At 40.5% G+C, this 22,782-nt stretch overlaps 1 protein-coding gene across 1 annotated transcript; it reads left to right on the plus strand.

Moving 5' to 3' along the window:
* The first annotated feature begins 691 nt into the window (after nucleotides 1-691).
* On the plus strand, nucleotides 692-1,699 carry LOC122677022 (general transcription factor IIF subunit 2-like). The gene has a single exon (XM_043876736.1). It carries the CDS (start codon nucleotides 764-766, stop codon nucleotides 1,535-1,537), a length of 774 nt encoding a protein of 257 aa, XP_043732671.1. The 5' UTR covers nucleotides 692-763; the 3' UTR covers nucleotides 1,538-1,699.
* Nucleotides 1,700-22,782: the final 21,083 nt, after the last annotated feature.

Raw genomic sequence — 22,782 nt, forward strand, 5'->3', positions numbered from 1 at the left:
GTGAAGACAGACTGTTCTCAGTTCCAGGGAGAGGCAGCGTGGAGCCTGAGTGAGCCCCTGCTCAGCAGAGAGCACACTCCCTGGCCAGCCTCGCTTGGCACAGCTTTCTGCTGCCTCTGGTGAGTCTCAGCCTGGTGGAAGGGCCTTCCCTCCTGGCTTCCTTTTGTAAAATTATGCTCACTTTTTGCTCTCTCTGCCTCCCTCAAAGAAATAAATAAAATTATTAAACACCAACAGCAGTGAAAGTGATAAACTCTAACTTCATGGTGTTTAGAGTCTGCGGGGGGCGGGGTGGGGAGGAGAGACATAGGATAATATAATGAAAATATATAAGTAAATATATAAAATATAAGTAAAATATAATAAGTAGGATATTTCATGTGCTCTGGAGAAATATAGAGCAGGGGGCAGCTTGGTAGAGTAGGTGTTTAGGGATGACTGCGTCTTAAAAATTCCTACATTGGTAGATTGAAGCTCCTATAATTTTAATTGCTGAAGTATTTTGTCTGCAGCTTGTGCCACACAGTTATCAAACTCCCCACTTTTAGGGTTTGCCATCTCCCCTTATTATGAAAAATTTGACAATTGTACAGTTGTTGAAATTAATAGCATAGCACTCTGTAGATTCTAAGACCCCATCTTTGAACATTTCTGAATGTGCATGTATTTCCTGCTTCCTCTCCAGGCTTCTGGATTCCACCAGCTGGTTTTGGTGTCTCGCTTCCCCTGCATTCCTAACTCTGCACCCTCAGCTCAGGTGCCCATGGCCTCCGGAGGCAGCCGACTCAAGCCCCTGAGCATTCCACTCAACTTGGAGGGAATCCAACAGAACCAGCGTATGTGGCTGGTGAAGGTACCAAAGTACCTGTCGCAGCAGTGGTCGGAAGCTTCTGGAAGCGGTGAAGTAGGGAAGCTGAAGATTGCCACAAATCAAGGGAAGTCGGAAATCTCCTTTACTCTGAATAAGGAACTTACAGACATTCGGGGTACAAATGGACAACCGGCCCCTGTCCACGCTCCCATGGAGCATCAGTTTCTCTTGCGTTCAGACAGAGGGCAGGTCCTCACGGTGCTTACTGAGCATGCGCCGGATCAACTTTTCCTGCAAGGAACCGTGGTCCATCGTGGCGAATGCAGACCTGCTCCCAGTGAAAACTACATGAGGCTGAAGAGGATGCAAATAGAGCGGGCTTCCAAACCTGCCAGGACTGTACAGAAACTGGAGAAGGTGGTCACGACCAATTATAAACCTGTTGCCAATCATCAGTACAATATTGAATATGAGAAGAGAAAGAAAGAAGCCGGAAAGAGAGTGAAGGCGGATAAAGACCGAGTGTTAACCTTGCTATTTGCTGCCTTTGAGAAACACCAGTATTATAACATAAAGGACTTGGTTGGCATCACTATGCAACCTGTGGTGTACCTGAAGGAAATCTTGAATGAAATCGGTGTTCGAAATGTAAAAGGACCCCACAAAAACACTTGGGAGCTGAAGGCAGAGTACCGGTGTTATCAGAGAGAAGCCAAGAGAGAGTGAGACAGCCCTATGTCACGAAGATGTCAATAGGAGCTTGAAGATTTTCCAACACAAAAACTGATGAGGCTCTGCTATTAGGGGGTAGGGAGGTTTAATATCTTTTTAAGTATTCACATTTAGATTGTAAAACAGGGAAGTAAAATAGGCTGTAAATTGAGAAAATATTGTCTGAGGACTTCTCATCTTTGCTGCATCCACAAAGAGCTCAGCTCATCTAAGTCTAAAGAGACCTGGCATCAGAAACTGGGCAGGGGTGGGCTGGGGATGGGGCTAGGGGTGGAGGTGGGGGTTCTGCTGAGAGTGGGGATGGAGGCAAGCAAATTCAATATTCTAAAATGACTGAAAAACAAAGTTGTTTCCGAAATGTTTAAGATATGGTCCCTTTGTATGTAGAAACATGAATGAAAAAATATTAAGGGTAAGAGGGTGAGATCATTAAAACTGCTAATTGACAGGTAGAGGAGGATGGTGCTTGATGGAGTGGAAACAGGTTGGATTACAGGTCCTTTACTTACTTCAAGGAAGTTGCATGTGGATTGTATTTTGTTTTTCTTAATGGTAATTTGGGGTTTTTTTGTTTGTCTGGTTGGTTGGTTTGGGTTTTTCTGTGGGGTTTTTTTTTTTTTTTTTTTTTTGCTAAGCTGGGTCTTTGTTGTGGCCCTCAGGCTCTCTAGATGGGGAACTTAAGTTGCTGCACGGCATGTGGTATTTTAGTTCCCCAATCAGGGATCAAACCCACCTCTCCTGCGCTGGAAGGCAGATTCTTAACTACTGGCCCACCAGGGAAGTCCCTGGATTGTATCTTAAATTTAGATACTTAATCATTGCCTGAAATATCTTTTTAAGAGATTGCACTCTGGCAGCAAGCCCTGAAATGAAAACTGACAAGAATAATAGCAACAATGACAATAATAGTGGCTAACACTTATGCTTTTGGTGTAAGCTAGGTGCAGTGCTAGGATTTGACATTACTAGTTTTTCTCTCTCAGCAGCTCTACGGGGGAGATGTGAAGTCTCTCTTCCATTCTCCCACCCCATCCCTCAAAGTCTTTGGAGGGAGGTGGGGTTGAGGAAGGGTTTGGGGCTTTTTTTTGCTCTTGTTTTAAAAAATGTCTACATGTGGTCAGCCAGCAAAGTCAGTGACAGTGGAGAGAGGAGGAAGTCAAAGAAGTCCTTGACAGTGAACAGGGTAGGGTCTTGAGCACAGGCTGGGCTGGGTGTTGGGGGTTGGCAGGGATATTTTTAGTGGGCAGAGAGAAAAAAGAATATTAGTGAAGAAGCAGGCATGCTGGTAGGTTTGGTGGCAGGAAAAAATAAGTGGGCATCCCTTTCTGGTGCTTCATTATTTCAATAAAATATGATGCAAAGATCATTAAATGTGAGAGGGGTAAGTGGAGAGAGGAGATAGTAGTACCGACTAATGCCCACTGAATACTTACTAGACTTCAGGGTCTGTTCTAGGCACTTTGTTGGCATCAACTCATTTAATCCTTATAACAATTCGGGGAAGGTAAATATATTTGAAGCCCATTCTTCAGATGAGGAAATAGGACACAGAGAAGTTAAATAACTTGCCTGAGGTCACCTAGCTACTACATGGGCAGACAGTGGGTTTGAACCCAGGCGACCCCAGTTCGATTCCTGGGTCGGGAGATCCGCTGGAGAAGGGATAGGCTACCCACTCCAGTATTCTTGGGCTTCCCTTGTGGCTCAGCTGGTAAAGAATCTGCCTGCAGTGCAAAAGACCTGGATTCGATTCCTGGGTTGGGAAGATCCCCTGGAGAAGGGAAAGGCTACCCACTCCAGTGTTCTGTCCATGGGGTCTCAAAGAATTGGACTAGACTGAGCAACTTTTACTTTCTGCAACTTCAGACACCATTTCCCTGACTTTTGAGTTGTCTTGGAAGGCCAGCGGCATGCTGACTAGTGAACTGTGAATTTCTGGGTGGTATTGAGTGGTTTTTAAAGTGAAATGATTTGTTAAAAATGAAGTTTTGACTTGGCAACAAGATAGAATAGACATGAAACCAGCTGCCACAAGATACAACAGATGTGAAATCCCAGGTGAGGGGTCAAATCGCCCTCTGGAATTCTGCAAAGAAAATGGTCTGACTCTCCTGGAACTCCTTGAATCCTCAGCCAGACCAGGGAGTCAAAAGGGAGCAGACAGTGAGAGGAAGAGCCCAGCGAAGGGAACTCTTTGGAGAAAAGTTGCTGATGATAAGGTGAAAAATTCCTCTTTCTACTTGGGTGGTCAGGTGGGAGACTGCTAACTTGGAACCCAAGTCTATTAAAGGGGCTTCAAAGTGCCCACCAGGACAGCTTTGAGTCATGTTCCCTGACCTGGGAGCAAAGAGGCCTGGGGATACTGGGAAAAGCTACAGCAGACTGTGGACGTGAAAATCTGGAGGCCAGGGGAGGGCTGTTTTGCTGCGTTGGTCAGGGCATTCTGCTGCATGGGGACCTATCTCATTCCTGGAATGTGCCCTGACAAGGGTTACACATGCTTCTTGTGGGCCAGGAGCTAGAGAGGGAGCTGGCGTGCTATTTTCTCAGGTCCTGTCCAACAGGGCTGTCTGGAAGGGGTGGAGACCTTGGCTGACAGAGGCTGAGAAGTGGCACCTGATGCCAGGACTGAGGAGGGAATCATAAGCAGCCGTGTAGAGCAGAGGTGCCTTCCTCTGAGTCAGGCTTACAGCAGTGGGAAACCTCTGAATAACCATCACACAGCATAACCCATGAGAGCGCTGGTTTTCTTCACGTACCAGAGCCAACCAAAGTGCCAACTGGCACCAGAGGGCTTGAAACGATACCTCAAGAGTACCAGTTCACATACTACTTTCCGTTCTCCTCTGGCCTTCCACTTTGGTGGGTCCCAAACCGTGGTTAATGAATAGGGGAGGAGATGAGCAGGAAGAGAGGGGGGAGCAAAGTGATGAAGCTGTTCCCACATGGGGAAGGTGGGAGGGCTCAACACTGAGCCATGTCTGGATATTCTTATCACCGAGGCAAGACTGTTTGGGTTGACTTACATGACTGTAAGGCTGTTTACTTCCTAAGAGAAGAAAAGTGAGGAAAGGAGGTTACTCCAGAAATGAATGTTAAAAGGATGAAAGTGAAAGTTGCTTAGTCGTGTCTGACTCTTTGCAACCCCATGGAATAGTCCATGGAAATTCTCCTGGCCAGAATATTGGGGTGGGTACCTTTCCCTTCTTCAGGGGATCTTCCCAACCCAGGTCTCTTGCATTGCAGGCAGATTCTTTACCAGCTGAGCCACCAGGAAAGCCCAAATATTATGGGTAAGAGAATGAGAGCATTGTGCATGTGCTAAGTCACCTCAGTCGTGTCCAGCTCTTTGCAACCCCATGGACTGTAGCCTGCCAGGCTCCTCTGTCCATGGGATTCTCCAGGCATGAATAGTGGAGTGGGTTGTCATTTCCTTCTCCAAGGGATCTTCCTGACCCAGGGATCGAGCCAGCATCTCTTACATCCTTTTATTAGCAGGTGGGTTCTTTACCACTAGCGCCACCTGGGAAGCCTGGCATTAAAAGGATGGTAAGAGACAAAAATACAATTAGTTTGATCATATCATGAGTGGTGCATGTTCAGAGTACCTGTCTAGTCAGGAGATTAATGTGAAGGCTGTCAGTGTTGTATGACCATATTTCAGCAACAATCAGCTCCTGAGTACAGGCCCAGGGTCAGAGCTGAGGTTATCAAGGGTTGGGGGTTTTCTAGGTTAGTATGATGGATGGAGAGAGGGGAGAGTGTTGGAGCTGTTTACAGATACCTACGATGATGGAAAAGTGGAAAGTGGAGATAGGAGGGGAGAGACAGAGAGTGGAAAGTAATGGTTCTCAGGTTCTAGGAGACCCCAGTGGGGTTGAAGAATTATTGGCGTGTAAGTACCAGAGATCCTGAACTGGAAAGACAGGAGGTGGTGGTCAGGGATGTCAAGTAATTTCTGTGAAGTCATAAAGCCACCGAGAAGGGAAATGGCAGCCTTCCATCATTTAGACTGGTAGTCCCCAACTTCTGCTCATTGTTTCTGTATTATTGGGAACACTTGGAATAAGTTTCCTTCTTCATAATATTCCCTCCTGGAAACTATGGTGTCAGCTTGAAAGAATACTATATTTTCTACCACCAGTTTCCCCCTTGTTTTCTACAGTCTCTCTAGGAAATAGCTCTTAGATCCTCCCATACTCTCCCTTCCCTGAGTATGGTCTCCATCACTCCATGACTGAAACACTGAGTTTCTTACTATTACCTACTGCTGCCACATACTTTCTATTAATAAATAATGTCTCTGCAATTTTTTCCACCTGAAACATCCAGTTTTACTTTATACCTGGTATAAAACCTTAGATGATTCCTTATTCACAGCTTCAAGTCATAGACATCTACCTAATTTTCTAGGCCATCCACACTTTCTCCTGCTATTATGGAGAGCTTTCCAAGAAATCTGAGTTCCAGTTACTCATAGAAGATGAATAAAGGGAATCATGCTCTACATGATCTCATTGATGTCCTCAAAAATAACAATTCTTATTGAAGTTCTGGCATGCTCGGAGTGATGCATATAGTGCTGGCCAACCTGGGCCAGCTCTCAGAGAGGACAAGCATTTGCAGTCCACACAGAGGGGCCCGTGGAGAAGGAATGAGCAGGCCAGCCTTTCCCATCAGATCACCTGGCACACGACCTGCACTCGCTCCTTAAATGAGTGACTGGCTCTCAATGCACAAACGTTTGCTAATCTATCATCCAATTAGACGGCTAAGGACAGGTCATGGTTGAATTTAAGTCAATTTGAATGGGTAAGTGAAGCTCTGGAAATTTAAAAACAAGTGACGAAAGTGGCTTCAAGGATTTTGTGGCTAGAAGGTTAACAAAATTTGGAATGAAATGAATATCAAGATCATACAAATTCATTTTGAGGATTGCAATTCATTTAACTAGAAAAATATGACTAAATTAAGTAAAGATTGGCTCTGTATCCCAATTGTTAGTGGAGAGGCACTAACAATTATATTCAGAACTGGTGGAGAGGGAGATTGAGAGGCTGGGAAAGAGGGCCAGCTACCTAGTTCTACCAAAGCTACTATCTTTGTACCAAATTCTTCTACTTATACTGTTAAAAAAAGAACTTGTTATAAAATGGAAATTATACTTAAAAAAAAAAAAAGAACTTGTTTTATGTATAAATATAAAACAATAGCATACATATAAATAATAAATATAAAATAAACATAAAATAAAATTTTTATGTATAAATTAAACAGGGTCCTACTGTATAGCACACAGTGGCACAGTCAATATCTTGTAATAGCCTATAATGGAAAAATATCTGAGAAAGAATGTAAATATATACATATGATTGAATCACTTTGTTGTACACCAGAAACTACCACAACATTGTAAATTAGCTATACTTCAATTTTAAAAAGAATTTATTCAATGCTTATTTTTGTCTCCACTGAGAGTCTTTGAAATAAGCCATGGTCCTTCTTTATTTTTCTTTATTGAGTTATAATCAACATATATGGTTATATTAGTTTTAGGTGTACAGCATGATGATTCAATATTTGCATATATTATAAAATGATCATCACAAGACTGCAAAAATTTTTTCTTGTGATGAGAACTTTCAGGATTTATTCTCTTAATAATTTTCAGATGTGCAACAAAGTGTATTATTAACTATAGTCACCATGCTGTACATGGCTTATTTACTTTATACTGGAAATTGTACTTTTTGACCTCCTTTACCCATTTTGCCCCCTACACCTCTGGCAGCTACCAATTTGTTCTCTCTCGCTATGAACTTGGTTTTTTATGTTGTTGTTTTGTTTTTTGGCCATACTGCACAGCAGGTGGCATCTTAGTTTCCTGATCTGGAACTGAACTCATGCCCCTTGCAGTGGAAGCAGAGTCCTAACCACTGGACTGCCAGAGATTTCACAAGATTTCCTTCTTTTTATGGCCGAATAATATTCTGGTGTGTGTGTGTGCACGCATGTATGCTCATTCATGCATCACATTTTCTTTATCTATTTATCCATGGATGGACATTTAGGTTGTTTTCATATCTTGGCTATTATAAATAATGCTGCAACAAACATGGGGCTGTAGATATCTTTCTGAGTTAGCATTTTCCTTTTCCTCAGATAAATACCTAGAAGTAGAATTGCTGGATCATATGATAGCTCTATTTTTAATTTTTTGAGGAAAATTCATCCTGTAATGTAATTCATTCATTCCATAATGGCTATACCAATTAAGTCATGGTCAACCTTAATGTTTGAGCAAAAAAACTTGCAATCAGAATTCTGGATGATGTACGGCTACACACAAGAAGCCCATCAAGGATTACCAGGAGCTACACTCTTAGAGATTACTTAGCAGCAGGGTAGCCCTGGCCTGAGAGATGTTACTCATTTCTAATTCTAAGGCTCAGTATGTAGGTAAAAGGCAGAAAAATAAATCAAAGTAAAGATGACAATTATAATCACATTTCTAAGATTTGGGAAATAAGGATGGTGGTAGAGAAGAAAAGTAACTCCCTAAGTGCAACCTCATAGCCATTCCAGGGCTTAGGCATTAATTTGAAAAGCCTTAACACAAACCAATGAAAATAACAATTTCCTATTTAAGAGGAAATCATAATTGGGAGAAAGGTTTCATAAAGAAGTTGATTTAGTTGCTTATGGGTGAATTTGTCAAATAAGCTTTGGTGTTCCAGATGACCCAGGTCAGCAGAAGGAATCAGAGAATGTAGAGGGAATAGTTTGTCCTTATTCTCCGTAACTGATAACCTACAGATTGATCATATTAGTTGCTTAATAGTAGATTAAGATAGTAGATTATTAAAATAGTAGATTATTAAAATAAAGGCTTAGGCTGCAAGGTTATATTGTACAGCATATATTTTATAATAAATTTGAATGGAATATAACATATAAAAATATTGAATCACTATGTTGTACACCTGAAACTATCATATTATAAATCAATTGTACTTCAATTAAAAATAATAATAAAGTTAAATATAACTCTCCTAAAAATAAACAAAATAAAATAAATATTTGTTAGGGTGCAGTGGACCCTCCAAAAGAGTGATTCTCCTCTATCTCTGCCCCTAAATTTCTCACCTTTAGACCTAGACAAGTTTGCTGACAAAGCACTCGGTGAGGAGGCTTCTCCTGACCATGGCTTGTGTCCTAAAGAGACCTCATCCTCAATTGTTTGCTGATTTCAGGGACACCAGGTGTTAAATGTCTTAAAACATCATCAGAACAGGATGGACAACACGGTAGCTCTGTTCTTGACAACCGCTCAATCTTACTGATCTCTTTGCCCCTCCTCAGTCTGTTTTCTGAAGTAGACACCTGCTCGTTATTGAATTCTATGGAATGTCTCTGACAAAGTATCAGAACGCTATATAAAGGTTTCTATAGAGAACCTGGGAGTGGGGGCTTGGAGTCTATGGGTTCACTCACTCCTATGGTACCATGTCCGAAAGGGGGCTTACATATTACTTACAGAGCAAAGTGTTCCAGAACCAGAAACATATTTTCAGTGAGGAATTGATAACTGAAAATTTATTTTTATATTCTTTAAACAGTACTTGTCAACATATTCAATTGGCTCTGAGTAAGGGTGATCAGAGATGGCTTTAACAACTCAAATTGCAAAGCCCTCTTCTTGTCAGGTTCCTATACTCCTCTAATCATGACCTCAGGAAACTCTGTCAGCATCAGTACCTTAACAGGATGTTCCAGACCCCACTTTGCCATGACTGAGATTCTGAATCAGCCAACTTCGAGGAAGCCCAGATTCCATTTAGAAAAGGACGATAAAGCACAGCAGTTCCAAAAACCTGGAACTTAGATGCTTAGTCAGGCCTTCTCACAGAAATGCTGAATCTCAGCCTCCTGGGGTGGAACCCAAGATAACTATATTTTTAACAAGCTGCAGTTCATTCTGATGCCCACGCACATTTGGAAATCACTGATACAGATTCAGATTAGGCTATAAATTGCATGTTTATACCATTCCATATGACTATTTACAGTAAATAAGCTGATGCCAGAGACAGCACAAATTATTTCAGTGACAGACTGAATTTATGCTGATGTTTCTAATTTAATCATCATTGCTCTAAGGACAACTTAACCAGTATCTTAACTACAGGAATTTCTCAATCTGTCTTTTTCCACATATAACAGACTCATACCAGACTCCCCTTATCAAGTTGTATGTTTCCATACCAAGCCATGTTCAAAGCTTTAGAAATAACATCATTTAAAAGTTGAGCTGTGGCTGCTTGTCCCCATTACTTTTCATTTGTGGTCATCACCCATCTCATCTTGGGTGATGTCAGAGAATCCTTTGTAAATATTTCCTTTGGCAGCTGATGTGCATTTTCAAGTCTCTTAAATCTTACCTCCTACTTCAATCAATTTATTGGTAGAAATTTTTGTATTCAGTAGGTTCAGCACACTAGTAAAATGCCACCTAAGATTTTGTTTCTTTTTCTTAATCTCATGCAAACATTGCATAGAGCAGTAATTCTCCAACTTTGGTATATATAAAAATCACCTACAAGGGGAGGAGGAGCTTTTATAAATGCAAATCCTTGGTCCCCACACCTGTAGACTGATTAGATATGGTTGAAGTCCAACCAGATGATTATATACACTGAAGTTTTCATGCACCAATACTAAGGTATTATTTACACTTAAATGAAGCAGGGCAAAAGCTAATCGTTTTGCCAAAAGAATGCACTGGTCATATCAAACACTCTTTTCCAGCAACACAAGAGACGGCTCTACACATGGACATCACCAGACGGTCAATACCGAAATCAGACTGATTATATATCTTTGCAGCCAAAGATGGAGACGCTCCATACAGTCAGCAAAAACAAGATCAGGAGCTGACTTTGGCTCAGATCATGAACTCCTTATCGCCAAATTCAGACTTAAATTGAACAAAATAGGGAAAACCACTAAGCCATTCAGTTCAGTTCAATTCAGTTCAGTTGCTCAGTTGTGTCCAACTCTTTGCAACCCCAGGAACCACAGCATGCCAGGCCTCCCTGTCCATCACCAACTCCCAGCGTCCACCCAAACCCATGCCCATTGAGTCGGTGATGCCATCCAACCATCTCATCCTCTGTCATCCCCTTCTCCTCCTGCTCTCAATCTTTCCCAGCATCAGGGTCTTTTTCAAATGAGTCAGCTCTTCACATCAGGTGGCCAAAGTATTGGAGTTTCAGCTTCAAAATCAGTCCTACCAATGAACATCCAGGATTGATCTCCTTTAGGATGCACAGGTTGGATCTCCTTGCAGTCCAAGGGACTCTCAAGAGCCTTCTTCAACACCATTCAGGTATGACCTAAATCAAATCCCTTACAATTATACAGTGAAAGTGACAAATATATTAATGGGATTAGATCTGATAATTATAGTTCTATGGACAGAGGTTCACGACATTGCACAGGAGAAGGTGATCAAAACCGTCCCCAAGAAAAAGAAATGCATAAATGCAAAATGGCTGTCTGAGGAGGCCTTACAAATAGGTGAGAAAAGAAGAGAAGTGAAAGGCAAAGGAGAAAAAGAAAGACATACTCATCTGAATGCAGAGTTCCAAAGAACATTAAGGAGAGAGAAGAAAATCTTTCCAAGTGATCAAGGCAAAGAAACAGAGGAAAACAATAGAATGGAAAAGACTAGAGACCACTTCAAGAAAATTAGATATACCAAGGGAATATTTCATGCAAAGATGGGCACAATAAAGGATAGAAATGGTATGAACCTAACAGAAGCAGAAGATATTAAGAAGAGGTAGCAAGAATACACAGAAGAACTATATAAAAACGATCTTAATGACCCAGATAACCACAATGGTGCAATCACTCACCTAGAGCCAGACATCTTGGAGTGCAAAGTCAAGTGGGCCTTAGGAAGCATCCCTGTGAACAAAGCTAGAGGAGGTGATGGAATTCCAGCTGAGCTATTTCAAATCCTAAAAGATGATGCTGTGAAAGTGCTGCACTCAAGATGCCAGCAAATTTGGAAAATTCAGCAGTGGCCACAGAACTGGAAAAGTTGCTTTTCATTCCAATCCCAAAGAAAGGCAATGCCAAAGAATGTTCAAACTACTGCACAACTGCAATCATCTCACACGCTAGCAAAGTAATGCTCAAAATTCTCTAAGCTAGGCTTCAACAGTACACGAACCGAGAATTTCCAAATGTTCAAGCTGGATTTAGAAAAGGCAGAGGAACCGGAGAGATCAAATTGCCAACATCTGTTGGATCACTGAAAAAGCAAGAGAATTCCAGAAAAACATCTACTGCTTTATTGACTATGCCAAAGCCTTTGACTGTGTGGATCAAACAACAAACTGTGGAAAATTCTTCAAGAGATGGGAATACCAGACCACCTTACCTGCCTCCTGAGAAATCTGTATGCAGGTCAAGAAGAAACAGTTAGAACCAGACATTGAATAACTGACTAGTTCAAAATTGTGAAAGGAGTACATCAAGGCTATATGTTGTCATCCTGCTTAACTTTTATGCAGAGTACATCATGTGAAATGCCAGGCTGGATGAAGCGCAAGCTGGAACCAAGATTGCCGGGAGAAATATCAATAACCTCAGATATGCAGATGACACCACCCTATGGCAGAAAGCAAAGAATAACTAAAGAGCCTCTTGATCAAAGTGAAAGAGGAGAGTGAAAAACTGGCTTAAAACTCAACATTCAAAAAACTAAGATCACGGCATCCGGTGCCATCACTTCATGGCAAATAGATGGGGAAACAATGAAAACAGTGAAAGAGATTTTATTTTCTTGGGCTCCAAAATCACTGCAGATGGTGACTGCAGCCATGAAATTAAAAGATGTTTGCTCTTTGGAAGAAAAGCTATGACAAACCTAGACATGTTATAAAGCAGAGACATTACCTTGCTGACAAAGGTCTGTATAGTAAAGCTATGGCTTTTCCAGTAGTCATGTATGGATGCGAGAGTTGGACCACAAATAAAGCTGAGTGCCGAAGAATTGATACTTTTGAACTGTGGTGTTGGAGAAGATTCTTGAGTCCCTTGAACTGCAAGGAGATCAAAGCAGTCAATCCTAAAGGAAACTGGAATGACTGATGCTGAACTGAAGCTCCAATACTTTGGCCACCTGATGTGAAGAACTGACTCCTTAGAAAAGACCCTGATGCTGGGAAAGATCAAAGGCAGGAGGAGAAGGGGATGACAGAGGATGAGATGGTTGGATGGCATCACCGACTCGATGGACATGAGTTTGAGCAAGCTGCAGGAGATGGTGAAGGACAGGGAAGACTGGCATGCTGCACTCCATGGGGTTGCAAAGAGTTGGACACAGCTGAGCAACTGAACAACATCACACTCACCTTGGGTAATTCCGATAAAGGTGATCTGCAAACCACACTGTAAGAAACAAGAATACTCACCTAAGAAATGTGAAAGTGGATAGTTCACATATATCAAGGCAAGATTTTAGATATCATTACCCAGGAAAAGCAGCACTGTGGACCTACCTCCATGATTATTTATATTCTTGGCAGAATCTTGTACCACTGGACAAGTCATGTTATGAACCAAACTCTTTGTGAGGTTTTCTCATCCTCCTTATGGGTCCATGGTGTCCCATAGAAATAATTCAACGTTCTTTTTATTGCTTCTTCATAAACAGAACCTTAAGGTGACAGCTTCTGTATCTTATAACATTAAAAAGCTTAACAAATAACACTTTCATTTAAATTTCACTTAGGCTCTTGGTATGGTTTATTTCTTATTGCAACTTCATTATGAGTGTATATTCATTATGTATGTTCATTATGATCGTAAATTCATTATGTATAACTTTATTATGAGTGTTGAAGTCCTAGGTGAACTCTCCCCCTCTCCACAATTGTCATATTTGTAATGGGTGTCTCTGCTGCATGTCTGTAATTCACAGTTTTGACAGTACTTATTATCACATCTATTATAAAGGATTTCTCTTCCATGTAGATTCTAATAAAGGTATTTCCTTTCTGACTGAAGTCCATATCACACTTGCTAATATCAATTTTCTCTTGGGTGGGTTCTCAGATGAATACGAAGTGTTTAAGCCTCAGAGGAGCCTTACTGCACTCATCACATTTATAGAGTCTCTCTCCCTATGGGCCCTCTCTCAAATGCCAGGTTTCACACTCATAAAATTCTTACCGCACATGCCACATGAATATGCTTTCTCTCCTGAATGGGAATGGAAGGTTTAATGGAGAAGAGTGGAGCATCTGGTGAAGCCCTCACTGTGCTCACCACGTGGATATGGTTTTTCTCCCGTGTGGACTCTGAAGACGTCTAAGGTCGGCAGCTCTTCAATAACTCTTACCACCTTTACGCCCTTCATAGGGTTTCCCTCCTCCACAGACATCTTCATGATTGCAAATATTTTTGTATTGGCTGATACCCTCAACCCACTCAGACCATTCGCAAGGCCCTTCTACTATATGAACTCCAAGATTGTTGAAAGCTTTAGGTTTCCCAGGTGGCATTAGTGGTAAAGAATATGCCTGCCAATGCAGGAGCCACAGGCAATGCAGGTTTGATCCTTGGGTTGAAAGATTCCCTGGAGGAGGAAATGGCAACCCACTCCAGTATTATTGTCTGGGAAATCCCATGGAAAGAGAAGCCTACAGTCCATTGGGTCGCAAAGAGTTGGACATGACTGAGCATGCACACACAATCACACAATCATCTAAAAGGGTATATAGAAGGAAGCTTCTGACTTGGCTGCCATGATATTCATGCCTCCAGGTAGGTAATTACAGCCTTGGATAATCCCTTCCTCTGGAGTTCGGGCTGGACCTTGCTTCTAACAAGTAGAATAAGAAATACTAACAATGTTGATTTCCCTTTCATTTGCTTAAACTGAAATGATTATGAGTTAGGGTTGTTACTATACTTCTGTGATTAGGTTACAGAAGATTGCGACTTCTGTCTTGCTGGTCATTTCTTTCTGGCTTTTTGTGTTTAGCTGTGCAACCATCACCACAACCTAATTTTAGGACATTTTTATCCACTCACCCCTCTCAAGAAATTCCATACCATTAGCAATAAATCCTCTTTTCCACTTTTAGCCCTGAGCAACCACTGATCTACATTTTGTCTCTTCAAACTTGCCTATTTTAAGCATTTTATATAACTTGAATCATACAATATGTGATATTTTGTGACTGACTTCTTTCACTTAGCATATTTTAAAGGTCCATCTATGTCCTTACATGTGTCAGTACTTTATTTCTTTTTATAGCTGAATAATAGTTTCGAGGTGGCTCAGATGGTAAAGAATCTGCCTGCAATATGAGAGACCCAGGTTCGATCCCTGGGTTGGGAAGATCCCCTGGAGAAGGGCATGGCAACCCACTCCAGTATTCTTGCCTGGAGAACTCCATGGACAGAGAAGCCTGGGCTACAGTCTGGGCTGTAAAGAGTCAGACATGACTGAGCAACTTAACAACAAAGTGATTTGGTGTGATTACCTAAGTTTAATTAGCACATAGAATGAAAACTCTGTAAAACAAAGTTTCACTTAGATCTGATGGATATTCAGAAAATTACTCTCATTCACATGTCTTTGCTCATCATCACCCTGCAATAATGCTAATGAGGAAAAACAATTCCAAGCTCACATGTTTAATCCAAAAACTTATGCTTCCAAGAGAAAACCTGACTTTGTAAATATAGATTTAAGCTCAACACTGTACCTAAGCTTCACAAAAATGTCTGAAGAAAGAGATTAAGGACTCTACAAAAATTTCACTTAAAATCATTGTGAGTTCATGTGTTTTTAAAGGGAATACACAGAATGTATGTAATGTCAAATTATAAGAGTTTCTAAGTAGTTCAAGGAAGGAGACAAGATTTTAAAAATAGCTTGGTTTATAGGAGTAGGTCTGGTCTTTACAAGGATATATCCTGCCTGAGGACAATCTTTGGATTAAACCTTCTGGCCAACTCTGTTATCTTAAAATGTAAATTATGGGAGTGGGTCTGGTGAGGTCTTTGCAGCCTCCAGACATTCTTTGGATTCATTGGAGAGTATATAACTCCATTGCTAATACTAGCAAAGGGGTACTCTTTTGCCCCCTTCTGATGCCTATGTTAGAAGCTTTCCCTATCTCCTTTATACTTTAATAAAACTTTATTACACACACACACACACACACAAATAGCTTGGTATGATACCTATGCTAGTCACCTGGAAATTTCCAAACATGTCTGAGATATCTCTGAATCAATTCCCTAAACAAAAAGGTAAGGACTAATTTTAGCAATAATATTGACAATTTAATTTTATTTTAGTCAATAATATTGATTTTTAAGAATCTTCTTCCTGAAGTGTTGCAAAATATTTTAACACCTAATTTTTTTAAACTAGGTACTCCCGTTATATGCTGCTTCAGCTAGGCTCACTTCTACTTATGAAGTTGCTCCAACAAAATAGGATGGCTTTTACTTATGACTGTCTACTTGGAGAAATGCCCCTTTCCCTGTACTAAGTACTAGCAGTAATACAGAACACAGCTGCATCCTTTCTTCAATGTCTGGTTAATCAGGATTAAATACATACACACACATGCACACACATATTTTGCATAGAGACAAAAACATATTACGTGATGTGCTCAGCTGAACAGAGCAGAAGACTTCAACCGTCCCTGACTATTATTTGAGAGGAAGCTCAAGAAGGCTCAGGCTCAGTAACAACTGCTGCAACTATTCGCAAGTGCCCCAAAATGGTTAGAGATCAAGTTCATACTGCTGAGCTTCATTTCCATAAGAAACCATATTATTTCACTTAAAGTTGGCAGTTCTGTATACGGTGATTTTAGGCTTTGAAGAGACAATGATGGTGTTTACCAAAAATATTAATAGATACAATTTTAGAAGGGGTTTAAGTTTTATTTATATATTTTTTATTTTAGTAAAGTATACATAACATAAAATTTACTATACTTAAACCATTTTTAAGTGTATGAGTCAATGGTATTAAGTATGTTCACAATGTTGTACAACCATTACAACAGATAAAAATCAGTAAAATATGCATAGCACATATGTCAAATAGATAGATACACAAATTTCTAAAGCAATGCCGACATTTGTATAATTGGTGTGAACATCACAAATCAGGGGGCAGAGTATATATGCAATTATAGTCAGTTTGATGCCTAATTATACAATTTTTTCACAACTTCCTCAGTTTTACTGTACGGTAAAGTTGTCTATAGCTCAAAATTTTCCATAATTGTTTCCAAAATATTTGTAATATCACTTACAGAACATGAATTTCAGACTTGCACTTCCACATTTGTTCAACTGATAGGGTTTTTCTCACAATGAATTCTTTGCTGCTTTAGTAAATGGCTAATTGGAAGTTTTCCCACATTTACAAAGCTCTCTTGTTTTTATGACTTCTTTGACGGATAAGAAGATATATTTTCTGGTTAAAAGATTTCCCACATGTGCTGCCTTTATTTTGTTGCTCTATGTGAGTTATGTTAAAGGAGATGTGACCTCTTGATGAAGGCTTTTCCACATTCAGCGCACCTGTGAGGTTTCTTGCCTGTGTGAATTCTCTGATGCATGCTCAGCCCTGACAAGTCAGCAAAGCCTTTGCCATATTGTCTGCCTTGGTACAGTTTCTGGCCTGCATGGACTCTGGAGTGTTTATAGAGGGATGGTCTGTACTGGAATGTTTTCCCACATTCCTTACGTTCATATGAGTTCTTGGGTGTGTGAGCTTTCATATGTTCAGTAAGGGAGTAAGGCCAGGTGAGTGATTTCCTGCACTGACCACATTCTAAGGCTTCTCTCCAGTGTGAACTCTCTGTCGGATCTTGAGCCGTGTTTTATGCATAAACACTTTCCCACAATCACTGCACACAATGGGTCTCTCTCCAACATGAATTTCTGATGAGCTGTAAGATGTCCTTTTTATAAAGTTCATGAGGTTCTCATGGCACATATACTGGGGTGGTTTGCCATTCCCTCCTCCAGTGGATCACGTTTTGTCAGAACTCTCTGCTATGACCCGTCTGTCTTGGGTGGCCCTTCACAGCCTGACTCATAGCTTCATTGAGTTACATAAGCCCCTTCGCCACGACAAGGCAGTGATCCATGAAGGGGATTGGAATGCAAAAGTAGGAAGTCAAGATATACCTGGAGTAACAGGCAAGTTTGGCCTTGGAGAACAAAATGAAGCAGGGCAAAGGTTAACTGAATTCTGCCAAGAGAATACACTAGTCATAGCAAATACCCTTTTTCAATAACACAAGAAATGACTACACATGGACATCACCAAATGGTCAATACCAAAATCAAACTGATTACATTCTTTGTAGCTGAGTATGGAGAAGCTGTATACAGTCAGCAAAAATAAGACCTGGAGCTGACTGTGGCTCAGATCATCAGTTTCTCATAGCAAAATTCAGGCTTAAACTAAAGAAAACTGGAAAAGACAATAGGCCAGCCAGGTATGACTTAAATCAAATCCTGTATGAATTTGCAGTAGAGGTAATGAATAGATTCAAGGGGCTAGATCTAGTTAACAGCGTGCCTGAAGAACAAAGGATGAAGTCCATAACACTGTACACGAGGCAGTGAACAAAACCATCCTGAAGAAAAAGAAAAGCAAGAAAGCAAAGTGGTTATCTGAGGAGGCATTACAAATAGTGGAAGAACAAAAAGAAGTGAAAAGCAAGGGAAAGAGGGAAAGGTACACCCAATTAAATGCAGAGTTCCAAAATAAAACTAGAAGAGACAAGAAGGCCTTCTTCAATGAACAGTGCTTAATAATAGAAGAAAACAACAGAAAGGGAAAGACTAGAGATTCTCTTTAGGAAAAATGGAAACTTCAAGGGAGCATTTCACCCAAAGATGGGCACAATAAAGGATAAAAATGGTAGAGACCTAGTAGATGCTGAAGAGATTGAGATGGAAAGAATACAGGGAAGAACTGTATAAAAAAAGATCTTAATGAACTGGATTACTACAATGGTGTGGTTAGTCACCTAGAGCCAGACATTCTGGAGTGCCAAGTCAAGTGGGTCTTAAGAAACACTGCTGTTAATAAAGCTAGTGGATGGGATGAAATTACAGCAGAACTAGTCAAATCCCTAAAGGATGATGCCATCAAGGTTTTGTATTCATTATGTCAGCAGATCTGGAAGACCCAGCAGAGGCCACAGGACTGGAAAAAGTCAATCCTCATCCCAATCCCCAAGAAGGGTAATACCAAAGAATGTGCTAACCATTGGACAATTGCACTCATCTTCCATGATAGTAAGGTTATGCTTAAAATTTTGCATTCTAGGCTTCAGCATAATGTGACATCAAGAACTTCCAGATGTCCAAGCTGGGTTTAGAAAAGGAAGAGGAACTAGAGATCAAATTGCCAACATTCGCTGGCTTATAGAGAAAGCAAGGGAACTTCAGAAAAACATCTATCTCTGTTCATTGACTATGCTAAAGCCTTTGTGTGGATCATGTCAAACTGTGGAAAGCTCCTAGAGAGATGGGAATACCAGACCATCTTGTCTCCTGAGAAACCTGTATGCGGGTCAAGAAGCAACAGTTAGAACCCTGTATGGAAAAACTGATTGGTTCAAGATTGACAAAGGAGTATGACAGGGCTGTCTGCTGTCACTCTGTTTAATCTATACACTGAGTGCATCATGAGAAATGTCAGGCTGGATGAGTTACAAGCTGGAATTAAGATAGGCGGGAGAAACATCAACAACCTCAGATTTGCGGATGAAACATACCACTCTAATGGCAGAAAGCAAAGAGGAATTAAAGAGTCTCTTGAAGAGGGTGAAGAAGGGGAGTGAAAGAGCCGGGTTAAGACTAAATATTAAAAACACTAAGATCATGGCATCCACCTCCATCACTGCATGGCAAATAGAAGGGAAAAAGGTGGTAGTGACAGATTTCCTCTTCCTGGGCTCCAAAATCTCTGCAGACGTTGACTGCAGCCACTGAAATCAGAAGACAATTGCTTCTTGGCAGGAAAGCAATGACAAACCTAGACAGCATATTGAAAAGCAGAGACATTACTTTGACGTCAAAGGTCCGTGTATAGTCAAGGCAATGGTCTTGCCAGTGGTCACATACAGTTGTGAGAGTTGGACCATAAAGAAGTCAGAACACTAAAGAATTGATGCCTTTGAACTATGGTACTGGAGAAGACTCGTGAAAGTCCCTTGGACTGCAAGGAGATCAAACCAGTCAATCCTAAAGGAAATCAACCCTGAATATTCATTGGAAGGACTGATGCTGAAGCTGAAGCTCCAATACTTTGACCACCTGATAAGAAGAGCCAACTCATTGGAAAGACAGTGATGCTGGGAAAGATTGAGGGCAGGAGAAGGGGGCGGCAGAGGATGAAACAGTTGGATGGCATCACTAACTCAATGGACGTAAGTTTGAGTAATCTCTGGGAGATAGTGAAGGACAGTGAAGCCTGGCGTGCTGCAGTCCATGGGGTCGCAAAGAGCTGGACATGACTTAGTGACTGAATGACAACAACAAAAAAATAAGAGACCATTGTTTCTTCCTCATCGTGGGTGAGTTTAACCCATTTTCAGTTAATATTATTGATATGCTTTTGTTTCTACCTTTTTTTTTTTTTGGCAGGGGGACTTTCTATTTATCATGCCTTTTTTCTGCAACTTTCACCTTTCCTGCTTTGTTGGATTTATGAAGTTTTCATTATTCCTCTCTTCAGATTTTTAAGTTATACATTATATTTCTATGTTTTTCTAGTTACGATTGCATTTTTTTCACCTTATAAGGCCTTATCCTTTTTCAGAACTCAAGGATTCCTAATTTCAGATCTCCCCTTTCCATATTCTTGTTTTCTTCTTTTCATTATCCTTTTCATATTTAATTCTTAAAAATTACCATGTATGATATAAACAGAAAAAAATGGAGCAGATTCACTGGCAAAAAAAAATGCCCTAAAAGAGAAAGAAAGGATTTTTCAGTGATCTTTTTATAAAGCTAAACAAGAAAGAAAATTTCAATGTATGACAAACTCTTGGAGGTGGGAAAAGTTGAGGGATTTCTCCCTTAGACTGTGTATGGCTGTTTCAGCCCGAGAATACAGAGTAGGGAGTTATGGGAATCTGAGATGTTTGGATGGAGCTAAGCATACTTTTGGTTTTCTTCTTGTCAAAATCTTGTACAGCCTGACAATGAGGTCAGTGACAAAAGCTTTCAAGGTGGCAATTTATATTTGTCTAGTATTGGAAATATATTTTTAACTTGCTTATTGTATTTCTTCTTTCACTATGGAAGGGAGCATATTAGAGAACCTAGATCACAAGCTTCCTGATGTATTACAATTAAAACTCCCTTATTTTAGGGACTTCTCTGGTGGTCCAGTGGGTAATATTCCATGTTCCCAAGGCAGGGGCTCTGGGTTCAATCCCTGATCAGGGAATTAGATCTCACATGCCACAACTAAGAGTTCACATGCCACAACTAAAGATTCCTTATTTTATTCACAGATCTTTACACACTTCTTGCCACATCTTTACACATTTCTTGCCTACACAGCTGCTCTTCCAGGGGGACCTCACGTCATGCTGACAACAATAGAGCTCCCTACTTCCTCTTAAAATGTGTCCTCCTATAGTCTTAAGTAATTTGGAGTTTTTCAGATGAGAAGCATGGGCATGGGAAGGGGAGATAGGATGGGGATGGAAAGCACTAAACAGGGCAAAATGAGGATTTCATGTAGGAAATGAGAAAACTGAGTTGAAAAAAGGCAAATTCCATGACTATAAGTACTTAAAGAATTCCCAGGACTTCCCTGGTGGTCCAGTGGCTAAGACTCTGCACTTCCACTGCAGGGGGTACCGGTTTGAACCTGGGTGGGGACCTAAGATCCCTCATGCCATGTGGCCAAAAACAGAATTCCCTGTGTGGCAGGCAAACTGATTCTGAAGACAATTCCAAAATAAGGTAACAGAGATTTGGGGAACTGAAAGAGTGTAAACAATATGTAGTCTCCTAAAATAACTGGCAAACTGTTAAAGAAAAAAAGGTATTTGATGACATTTGTTAAAGATGACAAATGACAAGGCAGACTTTCTTCAGGACCAGTGAGATAGGCAGAGGGACCATTGCAATGGGATTTTAGTCAGGCTCAACTCTGAATATACTGTGGACAAGTGGGTATTCACAGCCAAGGAGTAGGGTAGGAGTCAGTGAATGGAAAATTACTAAGAGAAAACATTAGGGAAAAGAAGGGAAAACATGAGGGGTAGAGGAGGGTTCTGGCTAAATTGTCCTAACAGGATTTTTGCCGAAACAGGCCAGGGTAATCAGACATTACCTGAAGGATGATGGAGGATGAGAAATCTGATCAGACACTCAGGGTGGAGAGTTCTGTTTAAAATGAACTCTCTTTTTAGCAGGGTTCTTGCTAAAAATAGATTTTTTAAAGAAAGTGTGCAGGTGAGCCTCAGAAAGTTTCAGGAACCTGACTAAAGTTTAGTCAAGCAAAAAAATATTCAGTAAAAGATTTAACTTAGATCCTTAAGTTCTAGTATGCTTGTTCAAAAAAGCACTAGCATTCATTTATAATCATTACTCAACATTACTCTTCAAAACATGGTTAATGAAAGAAAAGCAACGTAAAAAAGTTGTAACTGAGCCTAAACTTGAAAAGGCCTGATTTCTGAATTTAGGATCAAGCTGTTTTGCCACAACTCAAAAAAAGGAATAAAAGTTTTTTAACATTATTAAGGAATATTGTGTACAATAATGAAAACTGTAGCTTAAATAATGATTGGTTCATCCTTTTAAGGGAATATTTGGAATTTACCGAATGTCACATTCCAAAGTGAAGTTGCTAAACAAAACATAACCAAAAAAAGTGCTCTTTTCAACTCAATTAATGTGCCTATGGAAATTTTCCATGTGCTGTCACATGGAAAATTCCAGGCAGTTCTAAGAGCTAAACCTGTATCAATCTCTTAACAAGAAAACAAAAAATAGATCCAAAAACTTGCTCCCTGAAAGTTGCAAAGTATCACGACACCCTACTTTATTAAGATGAAATTCAGCTGATACCCTAGGTAACTACTACTCGAGCTATGATTACACCTTAGGTGGATACATCAATGAAAAAGAACAGGGATATC

Source organism: Cervus elaphus, chromosome 20, assembly GCF_910594005.1.
Source record: "Cervus elaphus chromosome 20, mCerEla1.1, whole genome shotgun sequence".
In the NCBI taxonomy this organism is placed as follows: Eukaryota; Metazoa; Chordata; class Mammalia; order Artiodactyla; family Cervidae; genus Cervus; species Cervus elaphus.

What these genes read in the sequence shown, in the direction of transcription:
- LOC122677022 (XM_043876736.1), top strand. Translation starts at nt 764, where the DNA reads ATGGCCTCCGGAGGCAGCCGACTCAAGCCCCTGAGCATTCCACTCAAC.